Source organism: Carassius auratus, unplaced genomic scaffold (assembly GCF_003368295.1).
Source record: "Carassius auratus strain Wakin unplaced genomic scaffold, ASM336829v1 scaf_tig00005954, whole genome shotgun sequence".
Lineage (NCBI taxonomy): Eukaryota > Metazoa > Chordata > Actinopteri > Cypriniformes > Cyprinidae > Carassius > Carassius auratus.
Window position 1 is genome coordinate 204739 of NW_020523716.1, and position 26625 is coordinate 231363.

The window sequence follows — 26625 nt, forward strand, 5'->3', positions numbered from 1 at the left end:
TCTGTATAGCATGTGTGTAAGACTCTAATACAATTATGAAGTAATAATTTTATGACAAATAAATATTTCAGTGAGTAAAATTGGCTGTCTAGTAGGCTGTTATGGACTACACAGGTTTTTTTCATATTATTTTTAAATAATTTTTTTAATGATTATTATTTTAAATTGTTGTCCCTGGATCAGTACGATACTCTTGTTGTAATAAAGTAGCGGTGGTAGCAGACATATTTTGAGTATCAGTTCTGGTTTAAAAGAAGCGATCTAATCCTGTTTACATGAAATAAGCTGCTCCCGAGCAGGTTTAAGCTAACGGACCTGTTGCTATGACAGCAGCTCCGGGATGAGCTTCGAAGAACCCAACGATCCAAGATCACGCCAAATCATCAACAAATCAAATCCAGCTAACTGAGTTAGTGACGTACGAAGAACGGGCCCCTGTTCTGCATGTTAAATTAAACCCTTGATTTTTTTTTTTTTTTACGGTTAACAGACACTCGTCAATTCTATTTTGTACTTCAATATTATAATTTCATCAGTTAATGGTTAATAATCGGATAACGAGCAGCGGTTGTCGGTCGGAAAAATTTAACGAAATGAGCATCCCTAGTTTGGTAGCATGACTTGAACACTGAATTCATTTTTTGGGAATTACAGATGATCCTGCAAGCCATCCAGTGGCCCCAACCACATCATACAGAAGACAAATTTCATTACAGGCCTTTTGAGAACTGTCAAAATGAGGTTATGGATGTCTTGGAATGTGTTGTATAAATAGGTCTAACTGAAGACTTCATATAAATTCGTACTATGGTGTTTCTCATCGGTCACTTTTGTGGCCAAGTATAAAACCTTATGTTTTACTAACTTAAACAACATGAAATGAAAGAGAGCATAACGTTTGTGTGTTAGGGAGGTCTAAGGAAAAATTTGGGATGAAACGGGTTAAGATTAGACTACGATACTGGAGATGACAGAATTTACTTGACTAAGGGGAAACCCGGCATTCTAGTCATGTTCTGGTTAGATTTGTCATCCAGGTATATCGTTACAATTTGTTACTCACCCAACCTGCTTGTTGGTTAAAAATGGTAACATTAATTTCCATGTTTTAAAGTTTCAGCTAGGTAATTCTGCGACTGCCATCTACTGGTAGCTGCTTGACTTGCCTTTCAGTTGCGTGTGGATCGTCAATGCTGAAAACTGCGGAAAGCAAGTCTCAAAATCCAAATTAACCGAACAGGATCGACTCAAACAAGGAATCTATAAATGCATGCGTGTCGCCTGCTTCAGATATCCACTGATTCCTTTTTGCACGCAGAAATTGTCGCAAGTTAGTACAAAGTAAAACATTTATACTCACAAACATGAATTTATTTGTAAAAATTGAAGCCCATGTATTTAATTCTTACACTGGTTGAAAAGCATTTGTTTCATTGTATAGTGACACGCATTTATGAATTGTGTTTACATTAATGATTAGCACTGCATGATCGTTAGTTGTGTGTGTGTGTGTGTGTGTGGGTGGGTGGAATGCTGTAAACTGTGAAGGAAGTCTCAAAATCCAAATGAACCAAACACGATCAATTCGAACAAGATTTCGATTAATGCACTCATGTCTTCTGATCCACAAATGCACGGATTCATTTTTGAGTGAGCGATTTTTGATTTATTAATGGATAACATAAATGTTTATCAGCAAACGTGTCTGTATTTGTACAAATTGCTGCACTCATTCAATCCCGAATTCCACATATTCAAATTAAATGGCATTTGTTTGTGTTTAGTAAAATAAATTCACAAAATTAGTACATTGATAATTGTGTGTGCATTTATTAATCATAATGAGACTATAATCATCCCATATTCCTCAGTGTGGCCCTAATATTATGTCGCATAAAATACACATTCCATATAAATATAAAAACACAAAGTGTAACATTATGTTCCTTTACTGAATAAGGAAAAAACAATGAATGCACATTCTGTCTTCATTACTTATGCCAAATGCTGCCAAAAGATGAACTTAAATTTTTTACAGGATTAAACTTTGCAGTAATTTTGAATCCTACATGTTTTAAGATTAGTTTTATATTTTCAAAGAGAAAAAAAAAAATATTCTCTATTTTCCTTTTTAATAAACATTTCCATTGTCTTAAAATACTTATTATATTTTCTTGAAAATTGAACAAAATAATCTGTAATACCAATACCATTCACTAGATGTCTGTATAGTCCTTTTCATATATATTAATTCAGGGCTGTGAAATTCTTAATTAATAAATGTTGTTGTTTTAAAAAAAAAAATATTTGACTTTGAAGTAATCCAGAATTAATCTAAAAGTAATCAGTTACATTACTTTCTTATTGTGGTACTTGGATAACGTTACTGAATACTTTTTTTATGAAGTAATTAGTAACTGTAACAGAATACATTTTTAAAGTAACCCTCCCAAGTCTGACCGTGCGTTCGTGCATGGCCAATAACTCTTCTCTTCGATTTCTTTCTCATTGCTAAAATCCAAGGAGCTATTAACCATAGGGTCTTTTGCACCATGGGAACCTTTTCATAGTACCTGAACTAATTGTGGAAATACCCACTTTTTGGTGTGTTCGCACCGCAGGAACTAGGAATGGTTTTAATTTTAGTGACAGTCAACCGGAGCTATATGACAGAAGTATCATACACAAGTTCATATTTCAGGAATAAAAAGGCCCTCACTTGGAAGAGTGTGTTGTAAATACACATTTAACTTTTGAGTCACGTACACGTTTATCGACCCGCTGCCTTCCCGCCATTTTTTTACAACTATTTTCCCCCTAATATAGCCTACAGCTACTTTTCACTAACATGATAATGTGCAGGAAATAGTGGAAAAGCCCCGATTGCTTGATCAACATCAGCCATCTTGCAAACAGACAACGGCCTAGCACTTGCCCCTCCCACAAGAAGCAGATTTCACCTCGGACGCGTGTCAATTTCACTTCAAAATCTTGCTTTCTACGCGCGAATGCATTCAAAATGTTCAAGTGGCAAACTAGACGCTGTAGACAAGAATTTGACGCTCTATTCATATTTGGTGTGAGCGTAGCATAACAGGTTAATCATAACGGGTTATTATTAATTACATTAATCTTCAGTAATTATTTGTAGCATTATAGCATTAATAATACAATAAAATGATTTGTTCGTCCAGGGCCGCTGCTGGCCAAATGGGTGCCCTAAGCAGTATTGTATTGTTGTTCCCCCCTACTATACGGGTGAAAATAGAACTTTAATAAAATAACTTTAATGTACAAATTACAAATCTAGGTCTCAGCATTTACCTATGGCTATAACTTTATTATGACTCAAGTCTCAAAGCATTCAGAAATGTAAAAAAGAAAATTAAATAGTTTTACTATGATAAAACCATGGTTTATTTTTGTAATGGTTGTGATATCCAGGTTTTTATTTTATTTTTTCAAGAAATTATAAAGGTTGTGTCATCTATAACAAAGAGATGGCCAAAAATTAATGGTCAAGGGAATATTTGAATGAAATGTTTGGCCAATATCCTGAACAAGGATTTAATTGTCCTGTTAGTGTAACAGCAGCAATAACCAGGCTTTTAGCTCAACTTGCAGGCATTTGTAATAACATGTTATGTACATAAATTGTTTATATTGTATTAGCCTACATTATGTATTTTAACAGTGTTATTAACCAATCATTATTGACCCATTGTTTTTATATAAAGCATGTTTTTATATAATGCATTAAATAATGTATTTTAAGTCATTTTAAAGGCTATTTATGACGTAGGTCAGTTCTTATAGCAACAACAACAACAAAACAATATTACAGTATATTAATACTTCTTTATGAATTATTATGGTCAATTTGCAGTTACCGTGGCTACAAGAATGATAATTTTTGGTGTTATTGTTAAAGCCATGGATAATTTTTGTAAAGGAACCTGGAAAGTCAGAGAGATTATTAGATGCGTTGGTGGTGGTTGAATTATTTCCTACATTTAAACTTTTTACCTAAATTATTTGCAATTTATTTTAATAAAAAAAAAAATGTATCAGGTGTGCGTTGTAGTTGACACCTAAATGAACAAAGTTGTTTTTATGATTAAGTCTCCTTAAATACTATTGAGCTTCAAATTTACGTATGCTTTACAGTTTCTTTTAATAAATGTAAAACAAGTGTACATTACAGCTATTTGTAAGTCATTCTCCTCAAAAGCTACTGACGTTAGAAAAGTGTGTACCAATATCCCATGTAGCTTTAGAGACGGTCCCTAAATTTGAGACTCTCGAATGTCCAACGTCAAGCCAACTTTATGCCTGTTTTTTTGCAGACTGTGTACTCTCCGTATAAAGAGCGGCGGTACTGTGTTCATCTGCAGAGCGGAAAGTGTTAATCATTTATTGATTCTAAGTAAAATTATTTCTCTGGCTACAAAAAATAATTTTACTACTAATACATTGCTCCCAGATTATGTAGCAAAACCAGAACGTTAAAGTGACCTCGTCCCGTGAGCAGCAAACACAGACAACAAAATGTGAATACATATGAATGTTTATTAAACTACACTACAGGGGAACATACATCATCTGACTAGACACAAGCATACACACATTAAACATAGATGCCAATGCAAGGAAGGCATGGATAGAGAGAGAGAGAGCGCACTGCAGAGAGAGAGAGAGAGAGCGTGTGCACAAGAGGCATGGTAGTATTTACTCATGAACTAAATCACAACCTGTTAAGAAACATCAAAGAATCTCATCACCTTCATTTAAAGGGGTCAAAGCCTAGAAGCACATCTAAATAGTTAAAAAGTTACTTTTTTGTAGTTTTTGTGGTTTTGTAGTTGCTGAGTAAAATGTCCCATCGCATGTATAATGCGTAGATTCCTGTTCGTCCTATCGTTTATGGGTTGACTGCTCAGAAGCACTGTTGGGAACGTTACTTTAAAAAAGTAATTAGTTATAGTTACTCACTACTTGTTCCAAAAAGTAACTGAGTTAGTAACTGAATTACTCTATAATAAAAGTAACTTGTTACCAGGAAAAGTAACTATTTGCGTTACTATAAAAAAAAAAAAAAAAAAAAAAAAAAAAGTTGCTATATATTAAAAGATTTTTTTTTTCTTTTTGGAGCAGTTTTCACAAGTCAGTTAAAATGAGTAGAACAGACAGGTGTTCGTACATAACTTTCAATATTTATTGCACGTCAACAGACAGCAAGAGTTTTATCCTGCACTTCCAAGTATTATCTTTGTAAGAAAAGTGTTTTTGGCCACTAGCTTTGTAGATGCGTGTGTCACATATTACATTTACACATTACATGCACATTCTTGCCTTTGACCACAATGAATTTGAATTAGTCCTTACAGTATATCTTCACCTTGAAAATGCCAACTTTTCATCGGATTCCCCCCCGACTTGCCATCTCTGCGTGCGTGCGTGCATGTGTGTGTTTGATGCCGCTGGCGTAAAAACACTGGCTCTGATTGGCTACCATGAAACACATGACTTTGCCTTAGCCAATCATAATCGCTTATATCGTTATTAACTCACCTGCTCACTCGCTGTGTGAGGCAGGGGTGCATTCGGATTACATAGTTTATTAAATCAAAGCAAAGTAATGCACCGCATTTAATGTCCAGTAATGTTAACGGCGTTATAACAACGTGAAAAGTAATTGGTTAGATTACCCCGTTACTGAAAAAAAAACGTTGTTACCTAACGCCGTTCTTTTAAACGGCGTTATTCCAAACACTGCTCAGAAGTGAATCATCTAAGTTGCTTAAAACTGCCAGAAGATCAAACCCTCCCAGAAGATCGGACCCTCCCTTTGAGTCGCAAAGTTTCCAAGGTGATGGGTGTCTCCAGGGAACCGCAAGTTAAGAGAAGCTCCTTTTCGGGTGTGGGAGAGGTTTTATCTGGTTTCCCAGACTTTTGGTTGGATTGACCAGTAACAAGTAACAAGTAACAAGACCAGTGCCGCGTTTCCACCGAAATTACCCGGAACATTTGTACCAGGAACTTTTTTTCCCAGGAATTTTTTTCCCCCCAGACCTGTTGCTTTCTGCGTTTCCACCGCGGTGTAAAGTACCGGGTAGATTAGGCAAATAGACTGGTGACGTAGGTCTGCGCGCGTTTCTCAAAACAAAGTACCGATGATAAAAATAAAATTTTTATTTTCATTTTAACATATAGATAAATTGAATACAGACCAAAGAAACCTGTTAGATTTACCCCGCAGCTGAATTATATGTTATGTTTAACCACTAAAGACACATCAGAGCCAGCGGCACATATCAGAAGGTCTATCCCAGGAGAGGCTGCTCTCTGCGGATACATGAGGACTGAGCTCCCGCTGATCGAGTGGAGCTCACCGTCTACGAGATCGGCGAAACACATTTTTAAATAGGCGCTGTCTTTATAAATAAACCATAGATTTGAGTTTTAAACAACTACATTCTCGCCTGAAATACTTTTAAAATTACATTTCATGACACAATAACAGTAATATTTGAAAATTATCCGAATAAATGGTGGTTGAACTCAACCAATGCTGCGTGAACTCAGATCGCTTTGGCTACTGTTATTTTCCCCTCAGTATATTTACAATAAAACGAAATAGGATATAAAATCCCACTGCCTCCTTTCATTTTCATTTAAACATAATAACAGCTGCAGAAATGTAGTTCAGGGATAAGTGTAACGTTATATACAGCCATTATAATGAAATAAATATTATATAGACTTGCCTTTTTATTTTCATTTTTACATATAGATAAATTGAATACAGCCAAAAGAAAACCTGTTAGATTTACCCCGCAGCTGAATTATATTTTATGTTTAACCACTAAAGACACATCAGAGCCAGCGGCACACATCAGAAGGTCTATCCCAGGAGAGGCTGCTCTCTGCGGATACATGAGGACTGAGCTCCAGCTGATCGTGTGGAGCTCACCATCTACGAGATCGGCGAAACACATTTTTAAATAGGCGCTGTCTTTATAAATAAACAACAGATTTGAGTTTGAAACAACTACATTCTCGCCTGAAATACTTTTAAAATTACATTTCATGACACAATAACAGTAATATTTTGATAATGTTGATCCGAAATAAATGGTGGTTGAACTCAACCAATGCCGCGTGAACTCAACCAATCAGCATGTTTAGCGCCAAAGTCCCGCCCCCGAAAGTTCCGGAACTTTAAAAAAGTACCACCTCGCCAGCAGGGACTTTCTGGGGGGCATTTTTTACCCGGAACTTTTATTTAGTTCCTGGTTCCTGCGGTGGAAACACACCAAGTACCGGACCAAGTCCCTAGTTCCTGGGTAAAGTTCCTGCGGTGGAAACGCGGCTATATAGTTTATATATATAGTTTTTTCTTTGTCCCATTGACACCTCATTTGCATGTTTTATGACTGGCGTGATCAACTAGTTAACTAGTAACCCAAACTATGGTACAAATAATATGATGCATTTTAGGATCACAGAGTGTACATAATTGTTTGAGAAATAAATAGCAGATCATTTTGATACCAAGGACGAAAAATGTAGAAGATCATAAAGCAGAGATACACTCTTATACCTGAATGTAAGCATTGAGAGTCTAACTGATACAAATGTGTGTCGTGTATTGTGAGACTGTGAGTTGGCTGGTCATCCAGGCCCCTTTGGTGTCTGGCATTGAGGGCTATCTAGTTATCTCGGAATGTGTTTGAAGTCGGATGGGGAGACCTGAGAGTTGGCATTAAGCACTTATATAAATGTATACAATGAGGCCAGATTCTGTAATTTATATGCAAATGTCAAAAGGCTAAAAGAATCTCCAAGATATAAAGCCCCAATGATTTTACATGATCCAAAGCAGATGTTACATGCGTTTCTAAAATTCTTGCCCTCTTGCTATTACGCTCCTGGCATTCCAATGTAGTAGCAGGAAAGACGTTATAAAACTATTATTAATCTGTCATATGCAAAGCAGGCGTTCCATCCTTTGCTTTCAAAATCCCATGGACTTTCTCAGCTGTAACTCCAGCTAACTTTAGAAATGCATATCCTACGATAATCTTTATCTTCACTGACGTCCTTTCTGCCTGTGAAGTACCATTTAGCACAGCACAAATAAATGCTACAAAGTCAGCTTTATTTATCATAAAATCGCTCTCGACCCCGCCCCCGCCCCACTCGTCACAGTAACGTTCACTGACTATTGCAGGGTAAGATCCTAAGAGAGTCAAAACAATAGAAGAATGGGAAGAGTGTGTGAGTGAAGGAGGCTGTGAATGTGTGTAGATGTGTGTTAGTTACAGGATCAGAGAATGACACTCTTCCTCTACCATAGTCCAGATTCACTCTCACATGATCAAGCTTCCGTTTAACCCAGAAACCAGAACCTAAATACCGTCCTGACAGATGAAACTCCACACTCCAGACATCAGTGTTGAAGAAATCACATCCCTTCCTCCGGTTTGATGCTGTAGTTACTCCAAGACACCAGCGTTGACTCTCTTTAACCTCCACATCCCAGCAGTGTGTTCCTGAGTTAAACCCCTCTGAACCCAGAACACAGGGATAGAAGTCAAATCTCTCAGGATTATCAGGAAGAGGTTGTTTGTTCCTGCAATTTCTCACACTGGTCAGATCATCAGACAGGACAAGCCATGGATTTGCAGTGTTTGGATCCAGAATCACAGGAGCTGATGAGACAGATAATATTATTCTGATGTTCATATAATGATTAGGAGTAAACCTAACACATATTATTATGAATTATGACACTCATCCTGATCAAATACATCCAACATTTTCCTCATTTTTATCATCAGTGTCTAACATCATCAGCTACAAACAGTTATTACTGTATGTGATTCAGGAATTTGCCTCCCATCAAGATTAACAATAAATCAATGAGATCTGTTGAGATTTATGCTGTAGATGAAAAACTGTAAATGTTTGTCTGATCTTCAACAGCATCTGATCATCTTCATTTAATTAATAAAAAATACAAAAATTAAACTGTCACTGATGGAATGTTCAAATGAACCAAAAAGGTCTATATCTATAACTGTCAATGTCTGTCTATCTATCTATCTATCTATCTATCTATCTATCTATCTATCTATCTATCTATCTGTCTATCTGTCTGTCAGTTTGTATCATGAAGCATGACTCTGCACCCATTCATCATTTCCAGTATGTGTGTGAGCTCAGATCTTCTGCATTCAGACTCACTGTTCTGGACGATGTCCTGCATCTTCTTCCAGACTCTGAAGGACAGGTTTCCCAAGTAACGCGGCACATGAATCAAAGCTCCAGAAGGAGTCTGTGGATCCGGCTGTGATGAGATCTGGACTCTGGAAGAACATTCAGGATCAGAACTGAAATATCTCTGGATCAGAAACAGAGACACCAGCAGATCACTCACCTTTCCATCGAGACTGGAAACTCCTGCAGAACAAACACACCATTGATCATCAAGAACTCAATCAATCATCAATCAATCAATCAATGGATGATCTGAAATCAGACCTTCAGAAAGCAGACGTCACTGGCGTTCATCATCTCCTCCGTGTCTTTGATTGTGTGTGAAAGAGCTGAGATGTGTCTGTTCATCTCCTCCAGCTTCTCCTTCATCATCTGCTTCTTCTGCTCCTCTTCCTCTCTCAGTGCAGTGATTGTAGCTTCTTCTTCATCTCTGAGAAACTGATGAAGCTTCTCAAACTGCTGTTTAATCTGACGCTCTGTGTGCTCAGCTTGAGACTGAAATCAAACCACATTCACTTCAATAATCTCCATTAACACACATCAACACATCACATCTTTCAGATCTGAGATAAACTCTGATACCATCATGTATCCATTGTATAATATATTAGATCGCAACTACATTTATTACACCGCGTTGGAATACTTGATTCTGATTGGTCAGTCACAACAATCCCTTCGGTAAAAACTGATAAAACAGGTTTATCCAGGTACCTGAAGTAAGTGCCATTTACTAGAAACAGTTTTTCTTTGTGTAAGCTTTGCCTTTAGTTAACTTATAAAATATTAAAACCCAGCTCTATATTATTGTGGCAGATTAGTTAGATCCTCCCTGTAGTGACGTCATGTTATTGGTAGCCTATCGTCCCGCAGGGAGGTGTGTATAAATGGCTGTTTGGTGCGGGCCAGATGTGCGTCATCTGTTCTGTGCCTGCGCTCTTCCTGTTTACCGGCATTCAACAGAGGTCTGTGGTTAAAACACAGCCGTGTGGGCATTTTAACACCGCTTGTGTCATTTTGTGGGGCTTTGTGTACACTGAAGAGTCTATTGTAAACAACCGTTACGTGCGGTCTGGCTCGTTACACTGCCTAGTCCCAGGTACGTAAGATTTAGTATATTGCCAGAGGTTTTAGGTGATGTGGTGTGGGGGTCAGCTATGTTTATCTTTACCGCAGCATTCCCGTGTTTTTACCGTTTGAGTGGGGACATCCAATATATGCTGTTTGGCATCTACTTCATTTCTATCCCGTGGATACTGACGTCAGCTCTGCTTTCTGGTGTGGCAAACGGCTGCGTTATTTGGTATGTGTGTTTATATTTCCGATTGCTGTTCATAAACTATAACTAGTTTACTAATCGTCTTATTATCTGTTAGGGCTAAGACTGTGCGTGCTGCATTTCCCTACTACATATAGAAGCACGCTGCTGTTTTGTTCCTGCTGGATTTGCTTCCGTTTCTTTTCTTTATATTTTTGCTGTGTGTTTTCATCATTTTGTCCTGGGTGATTTAGCGCGGCCCGATTTTGGAGTTGTTGGTTAAAACCTGCTCCTACTGTGACTGTATTTTAAAGATCTTTTCCTCGTACGTTGGGAAATAACGAGTTCGAGGGCCGCGCTCATTCAGATATTTATTTCTTCATTTTCCCTTTGTGGTGTTTCTCATTTTGGACTGGTTCAGAATGCTGAGATTTTCTCTTGGACATCGTTGTCTTTAAATTTCTTTTCCTTTTCCTTTTGTGTTATTATCTAGCTGTTTAAGCTAGAAATTATTTCTTTTCTTTATGTTGAAAGGGTTTCTTTTGCTCCCCTGCATTTAATAAGTTTTTATTGATTAATTTCTATTGATTTGATTTATTTTGTTTTGTATTACAATTACAGGAGCTGTGTGTCCGACGGCAGGGAGGCTTTCCTTCACCGTGTGCTGTGTTATGCTGTGTGAGCACCACTGATAAAATCACGGGTATTGGAGTGAGTGTGTGTGTGCGTGTGTGCACTTAGTGTGATTCTCCTCTTTTGTTCCCTCTCTTAGCCCATTTGATGCCAATAGGCTACAGCTCTGAATTAAATGTGAATCCTTATTGTGGATTGTGATTTCCAGCTTAGTAATTGGCTGGGTGACTATTATTCCTGCATTTTAAACTTTTGTACTAATAAACAACCTCTATTTTGCTACCCACGTCTCTTGCTCATTTTATTCAGTGGAATGAACCTGGGTTCCTTATAACATTTTAAGTGAACTGTGATTCCCTGGTATAGTCCCAGGGTGGCGTAGTCTATTGTATATCTCTTGAGTGTTGAATATTGCTGCAAAAAGACCACTTTGCCACATTTTGGCGCAGTCGGCAGGGTCCACTAAATTGAACAGAGACGTGGGTGAAGATTACTTTACCAGCTGGTATTGCCATTATTTGCTTTTCTTTTTATTTCACAGGAACAAGACAGCAGCGTAGACTCTTTGAAGGGTCTCTTTGGCTATCTCCCCTGATTGTGTTTCAGGTCCAAATTTTCTTTCTGCCCCGCCTTGCTTGGTGGTAAGTGTTCTACTAAAAGTTAGCTATGGCAGAAGAATTACAAGAACTTCAGGATCTTGTGGCCCAATTAAGAGCTGATAATGAAAGACTTAGACAAGAACAGGCTCAAATTGTTATTCCAGGTCCCAGTACAGCTCCTATTTCTACCACCTTACCCTCTGGTGCACAGCAATCTGCTGGTGCAAGTGCCCCATCTACTGAGCGATTTGTGTTTGTTCCCCGAGATAGGAAGTGCCCAAAATTTAGCGGGAGACCCGGTATTACCATAAATGAATGGGTAGAGGAGGCCCAAGCCTGTATGCAGGTTCGCCATTTGTCTAGAGCTGATCAAGAATTCTTTCTTTTTGATTATTTAGAGGGAGAAGCTCGGGATGAGATCAGGTATCGGTCTGAGACAGAGAGGGGGGATCCAGATAAGATAATTCGGGCCTTAAAGGAATTGTATGGGTGTTCTTTGTCATATGTAGCATTGCAACAGGCATTTTTTTCCAGGAGGCAGCAGGAAGGAGAAACACTTTTAGAGTTCTCTATTGCATTGATGGGCCTCTTGGAGGGGGTAAAACAGCAGTCGCCGCATGCCATACCAAATGCAGAAGCTTTATTGCGTGACCAGTTTGTCGAGCACGTGCTCGATATTGGTCTTCGTCGGGAACTAAAACAATTAGTCCGCCGTGACCCTACCTCTTCCCTCTTAGATGTTCGTAGCGAGGCAATGCGCTGGGAGCGGGAGGGAATGCCTGGGGGTGTGAGAGGGCGAAGTCAGTCTGTACCAGTGGCCTATGGGGCCCAGTATGCCATACAGGGGGAGTCGCAGGTAGTTCGGTTGAGCTCCCCTCCCAAGTCGGAGCTAGCAGAGTTACGGGAAATGTTGAAGTCACAACAAGAACAGTTAAACCAACTTACCCACGGTTTGGCTCGCTTGCAGGTCCCTAATTCATATAGCCGGTCCCCACGTCACAGTAATATAGTATGTCGGAGGTGCCAACGGTCTGGCCATTTTGCCCGAGAGTGTGATGGAGAACGTGTTCTCCCTCGCGCTCCAGCAGTGGGTACATCTTCGACTGGGTCTAGGCAGTTTCGATCTTCACAGCCGTCGGAAAACTAATCCCCACCGGGCTGCGGAGTCACAGCGCGGATGGGGAGTCATTTGACTCAAACGTTGTAAACCGTCTAAATTCTGTCTATCGTTTGGTGTCCTCCTGTCCTCATCTTAATGTGCTCATCGGTGGTGTTCAAGTGCCATGTTTAGTGGATACCGGTTCCATGGTGTCCACGATCACCGAGAGTTGCTTTCACCAGTATTTTGAACCATGGGGGCAGGAGCGTCTTAGGTCGTGTCAATGGTTGCAACTTACCGCTGCGAATGGTCTTGCGATTCCTTATATCGGGTATATGGAGCTCGATGTCGAACTTTGTGGTAAAGTAGTACCGGAGTGTGGAGAGCTGGTTGTCCGAGATCCTCCTGGTGGCGCCGGTGGACATGTCCCGGGTGTTTTGGGGATGAATGTCCTTGGCCGGTGCTACCAGGAACTTTTTGGACAACATGGTACATCCCTTTTTGACTTACCGGTGGTGTCACAGGCCCCTAGCTCCGTCACAAAGGCATTACAACATTGTAGTAAGGTTAGTGTCCAGACCTCTGTCGATCGTGTTGGGGGGGTTAGGGTGCGGGGGCGGGGCGTGTGTCACATTCCAGGTGGTACCATGAAGTTGGTAGCGGCAACCTGCTCAGAACATTATGCTTCCGGTCCCGTGCTGTTTGAGCCTCCAGATGCAGGCTTACCTGCTGGTTTGTTGGCCTCCCCCGCACTGGTTCAAGTGACCCGGGGCACGGTGTATATCCCGGTTGTGAACGTGGGTACCACTGAGGTGATTCTTTACCCCAGGACGTCTTTAGGCACATTGAGTGGTGTCTTTGTCATTAGTTTGCCAGAAGGTATTACTGAAGTAAGGTCCTTAAATGCTACTGTAGGCTCCCATAGTTCCTTGGTCCCCTCTACTGTGGAGGACCAGATTGATGCCATAGATTTGTCAGTTTTGGCAGGGGAAGAGCAAAGCCGGGTCCGGGCTTTGCTTCACAAGTACAAATTTGTGTTTTCAGCCCATGAGGGTGATCTGGGGTGCACTAACCTCTTGTCCCATGATATTCCGCTTCTGGACGATACCCCTGTCAGGCAACGGTACAGGCGTATACCACCTTCGGAATATGAGGTAGTAAAGTCCCACATTAATCAACTTCTTGAGGCACAGGTTATCAGGGAAAGCTGCAGCCCCTATGCGTCTCCCATTGTTTTAGTTAAGAAAAAAGACGGTAGTCTACGAATGTGTGTAGACTATCGTCAACTTAATTCTAAAACTAGGAAGGATGCCTTCCCTTTGCCCCGTATTGAGGAGTCCCTTGATGCCCTGACTGGTGCCCGCTGGTTCTCCACTATGGACTTAGCCAGCGGGTACAATCAGGTACCTGTCACTGAAGCTGACCGGCCTAAGACTGCTTTCTGTACCCCATTTGGCCTATTCGAGTGGAATAGGATGCCATTTGGTCTCTGTAACGCTCCCAGTACCTTCCAACGTCTGATGGAGAGGTTGTTTGGTGACCAACAATGCCAATCTTTGCTCTTGTATCTAGATGACATTGTGGTGTTCTCTTCCTCGGTGGCTCAACATCTGGAGCGTCTGGAAGTGGTCTTGGGTCGGTTAGGGGCTGAAGGACTAAAAGCCAAGTTAGGAAAATGTGCCTTCTTTCAACGTGAGGTAAAGTATTTAGGGCATGTGGTGTCGTCTCAAGGTGTGTCCACAGACCCAAGTAAAATTGAAGTGGTAGCTCAGTGGCGCACTCCAAGTCTGTCCGAGTTGCGTTCGTTCCTGGGTTTTGCCAGTTATTACCGCCGTTTTGTGGAGGGGTTTGCCAGCTTGGCGGCCCCTCTGCATAAATTGGTGGCCGAACTGGCAGGTGGCAAGACAAAGAAACGTAGAGAGGTGAGTTTTAACGGTGCCTGGGGTGAGATTTGTCAGGATAGTTTTGAAGCCTTAAAGAGGAAACTCACCTCTGCCCCTGTGCTTGCCTACGCAGATTTTACTTTGCCATTTATTCTGGAGGTTGACGCTAGTTTCAGTGGTCTTGGGGCAGTTCTTTCCCAAGAACAGGGAGGAACCGTGCGGCCAATTGCATATGCCAGCCGCAGTCTTAGGCCCACTGAGCGCAATATGAACAACTATAGCTCTATGAAATTAGAGTTTCTGGCGCTCAAGTGGGCCATGGCTGAAAAGTTCCGTGAATATTTGTTGGGGCACAAATGTGTTGTTTTCACCGACAACAATCCCCTTAGCCATCTATCATCGGCAAAGCTTGGGGCGACTGAACAGCGTTGGGCAGCACAACTTGCAGCTTTTGATTTTGAGGTGAGGTATCGATCAGGCAGATGTAATAGAAACGCAGATGCTCTGTCGAGGCAGCACCCACTCGACTCTAGCATGTTAGGGGACTTGCTTCCAGGCACTGCAGTTCCTCGTGCTGTACAGCAGGGGGCTGGTACGCAGGTAGCTGTTCAAGCCACTCAAGCGGTGATCACAGCCCTGCCCAGTTATACCACTGCAGAATTGAGCTCTTTGCAACAGGCAGACCCTGTGATTAATGAAATTTTGCCCTTTTGGAAACGAAAGGTGTTCCCTAGAGCGGAAGAATGCAAACGGTTGTCTAGGCTGGGATTGATCCTGCTTCGTCAGTGGGATCGGTTCATTGAGAGAGAGGGTGTATTGTATCGACGAGTGTTCCGCTCTGATGGGGGTGAGGAGTGTTTTCAATTGATTTTACCCACTACCTTAAAATCTGAGGTTTTGAGGCAGCTTCATCAGGAGCATGGGCACCAGGGGAATGAGCGTACCACTGAGTTGGTACAGCAGCGGTGCTATTGGCCTGGAATGTCCTCAGAAGTGGCACGATGGTGCCAGGAGTGTGAAAGGTGCCAAGTTGCTAAGCATGGGGGTCCCACTGCCCGTAGTTTTATGGGCCATTTGTTGGCATCAAGACCTAACGAGATCGTAGCCATTGACTTCACTGTGCTTGAACCCTCTCGTTCAGGAGTTGAAAATGTCATCGTGATGACTGATGTCTTCAAGAAGTACACCATGGCTGTCCCCACACGGGACCAACGGGCGGAGACTGTGGCCCAGGTTCTTGTGGCCGAGTGGTTTTACAAGTTTGGGGTCCCTGGTCGGATTCATTCCGATCAGGGCCGTAACTTTGAATCCTCTCTCATCCAGCAGCTCTGTCAGTTGTACAAGGTCAAGAAGTCTCGCACTACTCCTTACCATCCGGCTGGTAATGGCCAATGCAAGCGCTTCAATAGGACGTTGCATAATCTCCTCCGTACATTGCCTGTTTCTCGGAAGAGGGACTGGGTGTCTTGCCTTCCACAAGTACTTTTCTGTTATAACACCACCCCGCATCAGACCACTGGTGAATCCCCATACTTCCTAATGTTTGGGCAAGAACCACGGCTCCCAGTTGACTTTTTGTTGGGCAGAGTCCAGGAGGTGGGGGTAGGTAATGTTCATGAGTGGGTTGTGGAACATCAAACTAGGCTCCATGTGGCCTTTGAAGGGGCACGTGATCGGCTAAGGGTGGCCGCGGAGAGACATAAAACACATCATGATCAGAATGTGCGGTGTGTGTGTCACTTGAGGAGGGCCAGTTGGTTTACCTCCGTGAGTGTGGCATGAGAGGTCGCCATAAGATCCAAGACTTGTGGAGCCCAGTTGTGTATAAAGTAGTGAAGGCACCTGTTGAAGGGGGTTCAGTATATACAATTGCACCGGTTGATGAGTTGGGTAAGGTAAGGCATGTTCATCGCTCTTTGTTGAAGGCTAAGATTTTAGGGGACCGTCCAGTTTCGAGCCCTCAGGATAGGCCTTTGGTGGAGGGGGCGCTGCCTTTAGAGGATGAGCCAGACGAGGGCGATTTGCTACTGTTCGTCCCTGAAACCCCCCAGGCTCAGAGTCCGGCTGTTAGTGATTTAGTCCCTGCAGCTGTTCAAGCTCCCTTGGATATCTTGGACCCTTGCCCCCCTGTGACGGTACCTGGGATACCAGTAGCCCAAGGACAACACCGTTCTGGAGAAATGGGTCTCGCTCCGGGATCTGTTACTGTGTCTGTAGGCCCACCAGGCACTGAGGTAATGGCTTTGCGGAGATCAACGAGACCCAGAGCAGGCCAGCACTCCAATGTCCATCACCTGCCACGGTCAGTGGAGGTGCCTGGTGAGGCTGTGCCCCTAGGTGGGTCTGTCTCTAGTGGGATCTCTGTCATTTACAGGCCTTGGAATTGATAAGTGGGGTTGCCGTATTCTATCGTCGGGGCGACGATACAAAAAGTAGGGGTAGATTGTGGCAGATTAGTTAGATCCTCCCTGTAGTGACGTCATGTTATTGGTAGCCTATCGTCCCGCAGGGAGGTGTGTATAAATGGCTGTTTGGTGCGGGCCGGATGTGCGTCATCTGTTCTGTGCCTGCGCTCTTCCTGTTTACCGGCATTCAACAGAGGTCTGTGGGGGTCAGCTATGTTTATCTTTACCGCAGCATTCCCGTGTGTTTACCGTTTGAGTGGGGACATCCAATATATGCTGTTTGGCATCTACTTCATTTCTATCCCGTGGATACTGACGTCAGCTCTGCTTTCTGGTGTGGCAAGCGGCTGCGTTATTTGGTATGCGTGTTTATATTTCCGATTGCTGTTCATAAACTATAACTAGTTTACTAATCGTCTTATTATCTGTTAGGGCTAAGACTGTGCGTGCTGCATTTCCCTACTACATATAGAAGCACGCTGGTGTTTTGTTCCTGCTGGATTTGCTTCCGTTTCTTTTCTTTATATTTTTGCTGTGTGTTTTCATCATTTTGTCCTGGGTGATTTAGCGCGGCCCGATTTTGGAGTTGTTGGTTAAAACCTGCTCCTACTGTGACTGTATTTTAAAGATCTTTTCCTCGTACGTTGGGAAATAACGAGTTCGAGGGCCGCGCTCATTCAGATATTTATTTCTTCATTTTCCCTTTGTGGTGTTTCTCATTTTGGACTGGTTCAGAATGCTGAGATTTTCTCTTGGACATCGTTGTCTTTAAATTTCTTTTCCTTTTCCTTTTGTGTTATTATCTAGCTGTTTAAGCTAGAAATTATTTCTTTTCTTTATGTTGAAAGGGTTTCTTTTGCTCCCCTGCATTTAATAAGTTTTTATTGATTAATTTCTACCCAGATAGCATACATATCCGGGCCTCATCTGGGCCAACTATGGCACATCTGGCTCAGTTCTGGCTGCGGCATGCTGTTTATGGGCCAGATCTGGCCCGTGTGCAACAAACCGGCTTTAATTTGAGTCGTGGCTTGCGGTGTGTGGGCCACATCTGGCCCATGTGTGACAAACCGGCTTTAATTTGAGTCGTGGCTTGCTGTGTGTGGGCCAGATCTGGCCCGTGTGTGACAAACCGGCTTTAATTTGAGTCGTGGCTTGCTGTGTGTGGGCCAGATCTGGCCCGTGTGTGACAAACCGGCTTTAATTTGAGTCGTGGCTTGCTGTGTGTGGGCCAGATCTGGCCCGTGTGTGACAAACCGGTTTTAGGTTGAGTTCTGGCTTGTTGTATGTGGGCCAGATATGGCCTATACCAGGTGACCAGATGTGCCATTTTCTGAAGACACGTCCTGGCAGATCACCTTACTTTACCAGTCAGTAGATCTAAAACTATTTTGAATACTGGACGCCCATAATATTTCAGGACACATAATATAAATACATACACACATTTATTTGACCTACACGGACCTGTTATGAAGCCGCAATGTTATTCGATTTTTTTACATTTTTGTACCATGTCCTCTGGTGTGACACCATGTCCTTTGAACTTTTTCGGAACCACTACAAATTTTTTATGCTTTGTTGTGCATTAATATGACACCCCTAAATTATATATATTTTTTATTAAAAAGTGCATGTTAAGCTACATAATCCTAGAAAATTTTGCAAATGTGTCTTGCTTGCCACTAATGACAGGTTAGCTTGGATTAGCAAGGTCATTAATTGACAGAAAAGGCTGAAACGTCCTTTGGTGTGATAAAAAAAAGAAAAGAAAAAAAGTCCTCCATTGTGACAACTGTACTGTCACACTACAGGACAAAGTTTCTTTAAAAATAGTTTTAAATAATTAAATAATATTTGTTTAACTCATTTTTTATACTTTTAAATGCAATAATTACATTCATTCAATTAAGGTCTAATCATCAAAAAAAAAATTATAATAATAAATTATGAATCTTTAGAATATATGACAATTTCACTTTTTAATAAAAAACTTTTTTCATGATATTCACATTTCTTCAAGATGCACCTTATACACACACACACACACACACACACACACACACACACACACACACACACACACACACACATATATATATATATATATATATATATATATATATATATACACACACGCATACATACATATATGAGTGTTCGTAATAGCAACAATACAAAATCTTAAACTATAAAAGTGCCACTTTGTCCCTATATTATGTGCAGGCCTGGCATTTTGCACTGGGCTGTAGAACTACAAAATGAATTTTAAATTGAGCAATATCATGATTGAATGACATTTTGAATCATGTAGTGATCTAATTCAATCCACCAAGCAATTGTATGTGAATGTGTGAGACTTATGGTCATGGTTATAGGGAAATAACAAGAAGAACAAAGTGCAGTAAAAGGTAAAACTGTTTGCACTACAAACCAGTACGTTCATAATTAAGACAATACATTAAAAATAACATGGTAAGATACAGCAGTTTGCAACAGTAAACAGCAAAACAAGCTGTTTGTACAGCTAATATAACTGGAATGACACCGAAAGCCAGACACATTACATTTACAAATGGCCGCGCCCCCTCTTACAGAAAAAAAAATAAGGGGCATATGTTTATTCATATTTTTATTTATGTAACGTAAGCGTGTGACTTTTAATTCGTGACGTGCTTTCATGGGCGTGCGCGCGGACCGGATGGAGTTGCCATGGAAACGGAGCGCAACACTGCAAATGTCACGAGGAAACACCCCGTTTCTCGCTGATTTCACTGTTTTCAGGTGAGTTAAGTCCATAAAATCACACAAATACTACTTATAACTGTTGTTGACACTTCTCTTACTTGTATTTGACTCGATTCTGTTGTTTATTTACTTTATAGGAATGGTTTAATGTCTTCGAAAAAGTCCGTTAGCGTTTCTACCGTTTTCAGACGACGTATCATCAGGTATGATAACTCTATTGTGCTCTTATTTATGAAATTTTGGGCTTTAAATCAAATCTTCATCTGTAGATGATAGATTTTGACCATTTTGTTGGTAATCTTTCAATGGATGATTGGAAATTGCTTAATTTATTTAACCTTAACATTTACACTTTACTGTTTATCGATGACGTCACGTTATCAAGGAGCGCAAAAACTGGCAGAAAACTAAAGTTTTGATCTTTTATGGTAAACAAAACTGTTCTGCGATTTCAAGAGTGACAAAATAATCCTTCTACAACAGAAGGGAGTGTCCAAGATTTCAATATTTCTGAAGGGAGCTGCTGACAGAGATGTAGGAAGCGCTGAAGAGGTTAAGTAACCTTATATGCATTTTTTTCACAACATATATCGCAATGAATCTGTTATTTTATTTATTTATTTTTTGCATCTCACCTGCTCTAGCTTGTTTCCATCTAATAAACCTGGAACTGCAGACTAAATATTGTTGGCTCTGTGTCAAATAGCTTGTTTTGTTCCTAGATTCTTCAGTGCTGATGGCCTGCTGCATCCAGCAGAGTCGCAGTGAACCTACTGTAAGACAACATCTCCAAGATGCTATTGACCACAAGACTAGAGTAAGTCAAACCTCAAATATACACTACACTAGTGTTCAAAAGCTTGAAGTTGATACAATTTGTAATAATTATCTTCTGCTCACCTCTGTAGTAATTATTTGATTAAAATATGTAAAAAGAGTAATTTTGTGAAATATTATTACAATTTAAAATAACTGTTTTCTATGTGAATACATTATAAACTAATTTATTCCTGTGATGTGCAGCTGTATTTTCAGCATCATTCCTCCAGTCTTCAGTGTCACATGGATCCCTCAGAAATGCTGATTTGCTGCTCAAGAAACTTATTATCAGCGTTGAAACAGTTGTGCTGCTTCATTTTTTTTTTTGTGGAAACTGTGATGCATTTTATTTTTCAGGATTCACAGATGAATACAAAGTTCAAAAGACCTGCATTTATTTATGCATTTAGCAGACGCTTTTATCCAAAGCGACTTACAGTGCATTCAGGCTATCAATTTTTGCATATCATGTGTTCCCGGGGAATCAAACCCCCAACCTTGCGCTTGCTTGCTTGCTAACACAGTGCTCTACCAGTTGAGCTACAGGAACACTGTTTGAAACAGATGATTTTGAACAATTTGATGCATGTAACACTAACATTCAAATGTTTGGAGTGTATGTAACAACGAATCCAACAAAAAAAAAAATTCAGCACATCTGTATTTTAACATTGATCATAATCAGAAATGTTTCTTGAGCAGTAAATCAGCATATTAGAATGATTTCTGAAGATTTGTCACTGAAGACTGGAGTAATGATGCTGAAAATTCAGCTTTGATCAAAGGAATAAATGACATTTTAACATAATATTCACATAGAAAAGAGTTGTTTTGAATTGTAATAGTCACAGTGTTACTATTTTACTGTAATTTGATTCAATAAATGGATCCGTGGTGAGCATAAGAGATTTTTTATAAAGGCATAAAATATCTTACAGACAGTTAAATTTTATTAAAATGTATTAAATGTTACTCTGGCATATGCAGTCCATTCTATAGAGACTGTGTCTGTTCCCCAAAAACAGACAACAAATAATATGTTTATTAAGGGATCTAGAAAAATTATTTCAGTTTAAACCTACTAGATTAAAAATAGTACTCAATGTACTCCATTGATGAAACAGTAAAAAGTGCACATTGCCTGAAATGATATGAACAGCAGCTATGCTAATCTTTCTCCCTTTGCCTTCCTGTTTCTGCAAATGTCCATCCCAAGGATATTAGAAACTGCACAGCACAGGACTTGCAGGACTTGTGAGGACTTCAGATGATACCAGTACTCAAAAGACCTTAGATGATGGCAACTATAGATGAACATACAAACTACCGCCACTGCAAAACAGGGAATGTTAATTTGAAAGAGCTGTGTCACAGTATCAAGGGCTCCCTTATCAGTTCTGCTTTCAGTACTGGAGAGTAAAAGATACATTTTTTTTGTTTGATGTTTTTATTAGTACATATACGTTATCTTGCACATTTTATCTCCCCAACAGATTCTAATTTGAAAGAAGTTTATAATGCATGTTCGCTACTCCCAATTCAGAAGACTGAATCAGCCTGTGTATCTGAATGTTTCTCATAAGCACTCCTCTCTGCCGCATCTGAATTTGGGATTTTCCTTAGCTGTCAGTTATAAACGTCAAAATTAAAAGAAATAAACGTTTGAAATATATCAGTCTGTGTGTAATGAATAAATATAATATACAAGTTTCACTTTTTGAATGGAATTAGTGAAATAAATCAACTTTTTGATGATATTCTAATTATATGACCAGCACCTGTATATCATTGCTCTTTTGTTGATTTTGATTGCTTCCATTGTCCTCATTTGTAAGTTGCTTTGGATAAAAGTGTCTGCTAAATGTAAATGTAATGTTAATGTGTATTTAACTATATTTATAAATATTTATCTGTATTTTTTATTTTGTAATAATGTAAATGTATTTGTTTTATATCTATACATGCAGTTGTATTCATGTATGTATATTTATTTGTCTAATTTTTATATTTTAATAAAGCAGTTTAGACTACATGAGTGTTTTCTTTATTCTGGATGAATTACATATTCTTTTGTGTCTAGAAAGGGTAAATATGGGCCATATCTAACCCAGAAGTCAGCCACAACTGGGACGGATCTGGGCCACATGTCAGAAATGGCGTGGTTGACATCTGGGCCAGGTGTCGCCCATGCCATTTGTGAGATGCGGCATGGATCTGGTACAGTTGTGGCTGACTTCTGTCAGACAAAACTGGGCCAGATCTGGCCCAGATGTCACCCACACCATTTCTGAGATGTGGCCCAGATCTGGTTCAGTTGTGGCTGACATATGTCAGCCAGACTCAGGTTGAGTCATCGCCGTCATTCCGCGCGGTATGTGGGCCAGAAGAATATGGGAGATGTGGGCCAGAACTGGGCCACATGTCATTTGCTATCTGGGTATTGATTTGATTTATTTTGTTTTGTATTACAATTACAGGAGCTGTGTGTCCGACGGCAGGGAGGCTTTCCTTCACCGTGTGCTGTGTTATGCTGTGTGAGCACCACTGATAAAATCACGGGTATTGGAGTGAGTGTGTGTGTGCGTGTGTGCACTTAGTGTGATTCTCCTCTTTTGTTCCCTCTCTTAGCCCATTTGATGCCAATAGGCTACAGCTCCGAATTAAATGTGAATCCTTATTGTGGGTTGTGATTTCCAGCTTAGTAATTGGCTGGGTGACTATTATTCCTGCATTTTAAACTTTTGTACTAATAAACAACCTCTATTTTGCTACCCACGTCTCTTGCTCATTTTATTCAGTGGAATGAACCTGGGTTCCTTATAACATTTTAAGTGAACTGTGATTCCCTGGTATAGTCCCAGGGTGGCGTAGTCTATTGTATATCTCTTAAGTGTTGAATATTGCTGCAAAAAGACCACTTTGCCACATTATGTTTCCTGATCACTCTTTTTCTGTGGTTATTCTGTGAAAACAACTTGCCTGATGTACATTTTACCTTACATAGTAATCCTACATAATGACCATTTTACTAATGAAAGGGACTCTGGATTCTGTTTCCTCACCTTGATATGTCGAACTGTTTTCTCAAACTCTCCTTTTACTGTTTCATTGTGTTTCAGTTTCTCTTGTAATGATTTCAGAGCTGTAATGAGCTCCTCCTAGAATTGAACAAAAACACATAAAACACCAGATTACAGTGAAGAGAAGAAGAGAAGACGAGATTTGATCATATAATTCTGTGGAAAAATAAATTGCCCCCATCCAGATTACTTCTGTTTTTGTGTACAACATACTAAATGTATTCCTAATTTAAAATGAATAAGCACAACTAAAGTTTTAGAGCGGTTTAGAGCAGTTAAACCCAAGTGAGATAATGTGGAAGGGCCTTAAACAGGCAGTTTATGCTTGAAAATACTTTCAATGTGACTGATCTAAATCAGTTCTGCAAAGGAAAGTGGACCAAAGTCCAACACAAAACTTTGACAAACTGAGCTCGTTATCACAAATATGTGGCTGCAGTTATTGCTGCTTAAGGTGGGGCGATTTGTTTATCAGGTGATAGATGTTACTGGTACTGGTGTCTACTGAGGTTGATGTTGTTTTATGTTGCATTTATTTTGAAGATCTTACACTGTTTAGTATGAGACAAAAATGGAATAAATCAGGATAGAAAAATACTTTTTCACAGCATGGTAATATAAAGTTGAGTAACATTGCAGAGATAAATATTGAGTGGATTAATGTGATATTATTTGTGTTTATGAATAACTGAACAAGACATATTTGTTTTACCTTAAATGATGAAACCGCTTCACTGATGGGTCTGAATTTATGATTGTCGTGTTGTTGTGAATCTCTGCACACCACACACACCGGCTGTTTGTCCTCCAGACAGAAGAGTTTGAGTTTCTCACTGTGTAAACTGCAGATCTCCTCAGATCCTGAACACTGCTCCTTTCTCTCCTTCAGAAACGACTCACACAAGTTTTTTAACACAAGGTTACATGGATGATCTCCTTTTGAAGATCTTCTGCAGACAGGACACTCCTGAGTCTCCTTGATTCTCCAGAACTGTTGAAGACACTCTTTACAGAAACTGTGACTACATGATAGAAGAACAGGAGCCTTGAAGATTTCACAGCAAACAGGACAGATATAATCATCTTCAGCTGAAGCCATTCTCACTGTTTGAGCTCCAGCACTCTGAACTTTACTTTCATTTTCTAAACAATGGTTTCAAAAATGAATCACCATTAGAATCACAAAGATGCGCTATCTGTTCAGAAACAAATGTCTCAAAATTCCTTATTTAAAACATGTTTCTTCTTTCTCCACTGATCGCTGATTCTTTATAGCTTTTTTTAAGACACAGAAGCCAGTTTGAGTGAAAAGAGTAATGAGATTCTCTTCCTGGAAAGTGCTGTAAGAGGGTGGAGCTTATGATCACATGGTGCTGAAACAAGTCAAAGACAACAGGCATTTCTTCAGGTTGAACAAAATGCATTTAACATTAAACAGCATTGACACTCTCTCAAGTATAATATAATTAAACCATTGGATTAACACATGGGAGAATAAAAATATTCATACACTCAGTTCACTTTTACTTTGTTTTATTTATTGCTCTTCACAGCAAAATCCCTAATGTCAAATTATCACTGCTAGTTTGAAATCTTTTTATGGGTTTTTACTAATCATTTACACGTCAACAGCATTTTGGAGGGCCATTAAGGGTTTTTTGAAGAGATTTTTAAAAAAGGAATAACATTATGTTCTCCATGTAAACAACAAAAATTTGAATTTATGAAAATGTTAATGTTCATAAATGAAAGGACCCTTGCAGATCTACTGCGGGACATTTTAGGTCCAGGAAAAAAAAGAGTAAATGATGGCTTGACCCATAGAAGTAAATGAAAGGTGACTTATTTACAGTGTGCCATAAAATTATCCAGTGGTGAGAGTATATCATATTTACACAAGTGCTAAGTCCAAACAAAGCAAGTACCAAAACAAAAATAAAAGAACAAAATAAACAACAAATAATATGCACAAACGAGTATCCACAGTATACAATACGTTTAGTTTCGCTCACGGCACCACAGTAGCACGCTCGCTGACTTTGTAAACAAGCCCCTGTTCTGAGCCTAGCCTCCCTTCTCATAGGCCAGGCTCCACCCCATACCTGGAGGTAACCATTGGCAGGTAAGTATTTAATCTTACACTCCCATTTTAAACCATAAACTTTACATAAAACATCTTATGTTAACACAAAAACCATTAACCCATTATTTAATTCAATATATTTTCCCTTTTCCTGCAGAAAAGACGACACCTTCACCCACACAGAAACATCAATGGATTCGTCGGACTTCAATCGCATTGCGCCGGTGCAGCGCGGGCAACTAAAGCTGGTGCTGCCTGATCGTTTGGTTTGGCCGGCGCAATGCGGAAGTCCAAATACTCCCCACACATACACAAGACAAGACAAACTAAAACTTTAAACTAACAACAGAGTGTCTGTGTGATTGATCCAGGGTGTGTATTCCTAAAGGGGATGTAGAGAGGGTGAAATGTCCATGTGCCATCCACTCTGATGGCTAACCAGCGTAGCGTGTGGTAGGAATGAGGTATGAGTGTATATGTATTTAAATGTGTGTGACACTACTGCTGTTCCCAATGGTGAAGATCAACTCTTCACACATATTATTTATTCAGTCTATAGACCCTATTCTCCAGAGAAATAAGTGTGCAGCCACATTTTATAATATTGTCTCTAAACTTAAGTTTTTGTTTTTGCGGTGGCTTAATGTATTTTCTGTGCCATCCTTGTCAGAGTAATTAGTTAGTCAAGTGGATTTACTTATTGTAATTTTAACTAAATTTCAATCAAGTGCATAAC

The 26625-nt window shown here is 40.0% G+C and overlaps 1 protein-coding gene across 1 annotated transcript; it reads right to left on the reverse strand.

Annotated features, from left to right (window-relative positions):
* Positions 1-7381: 7381 nt before the first annotated feature.
* On the reverse strand, positions 7382-24905 carry LOC113071099 (tripartite motif-containing protein 35-like). The gene is made up of 6 exons (XM_026244464.1): positions 24519-24905; positions 23789-23884; positions 9547-9777; positions 9443-9465; positions 9250-9371; positions 7382-8714 (listed from the first exon to the last, which is right to left on the reverse strand). Exons 1-6 carry the CDS (start codon positions 24903-24905, stop codon positions 8218-8220), a joined length of 1356 nt encoding a protein of 451 aa, XP_026100249.1. The 3' UTR covers positions 7382-8217.
* Positions 24906-26625: the final 1720 nt, after the last annotated feature.

Bases quoted from the DNA above. Each gene is read 5' to 3' on its own strand.
- LOC113071099 (XM_026244464.1), bottom strand. From the start codon at position 24,905: ATGGCTTCAGCTGAAGATGATTATATCTGTCCTGTTTGCTGTGAAATC. The intron at 23,885-24,518 runs GTAAAACAAATA...GTTCAATTCTAG, and splicing joins AAGCGGTTTCATCATTTAAG to GAGGAGCTCATTACAGCTCT. The intron at 9,372-9,442 runs GTGAGTGATCTG...ATGTTCTTCCAG, and splicing joins TTTCCAGTCTCGATGGAAAG to AGTCCAGATCTCATCACAGC.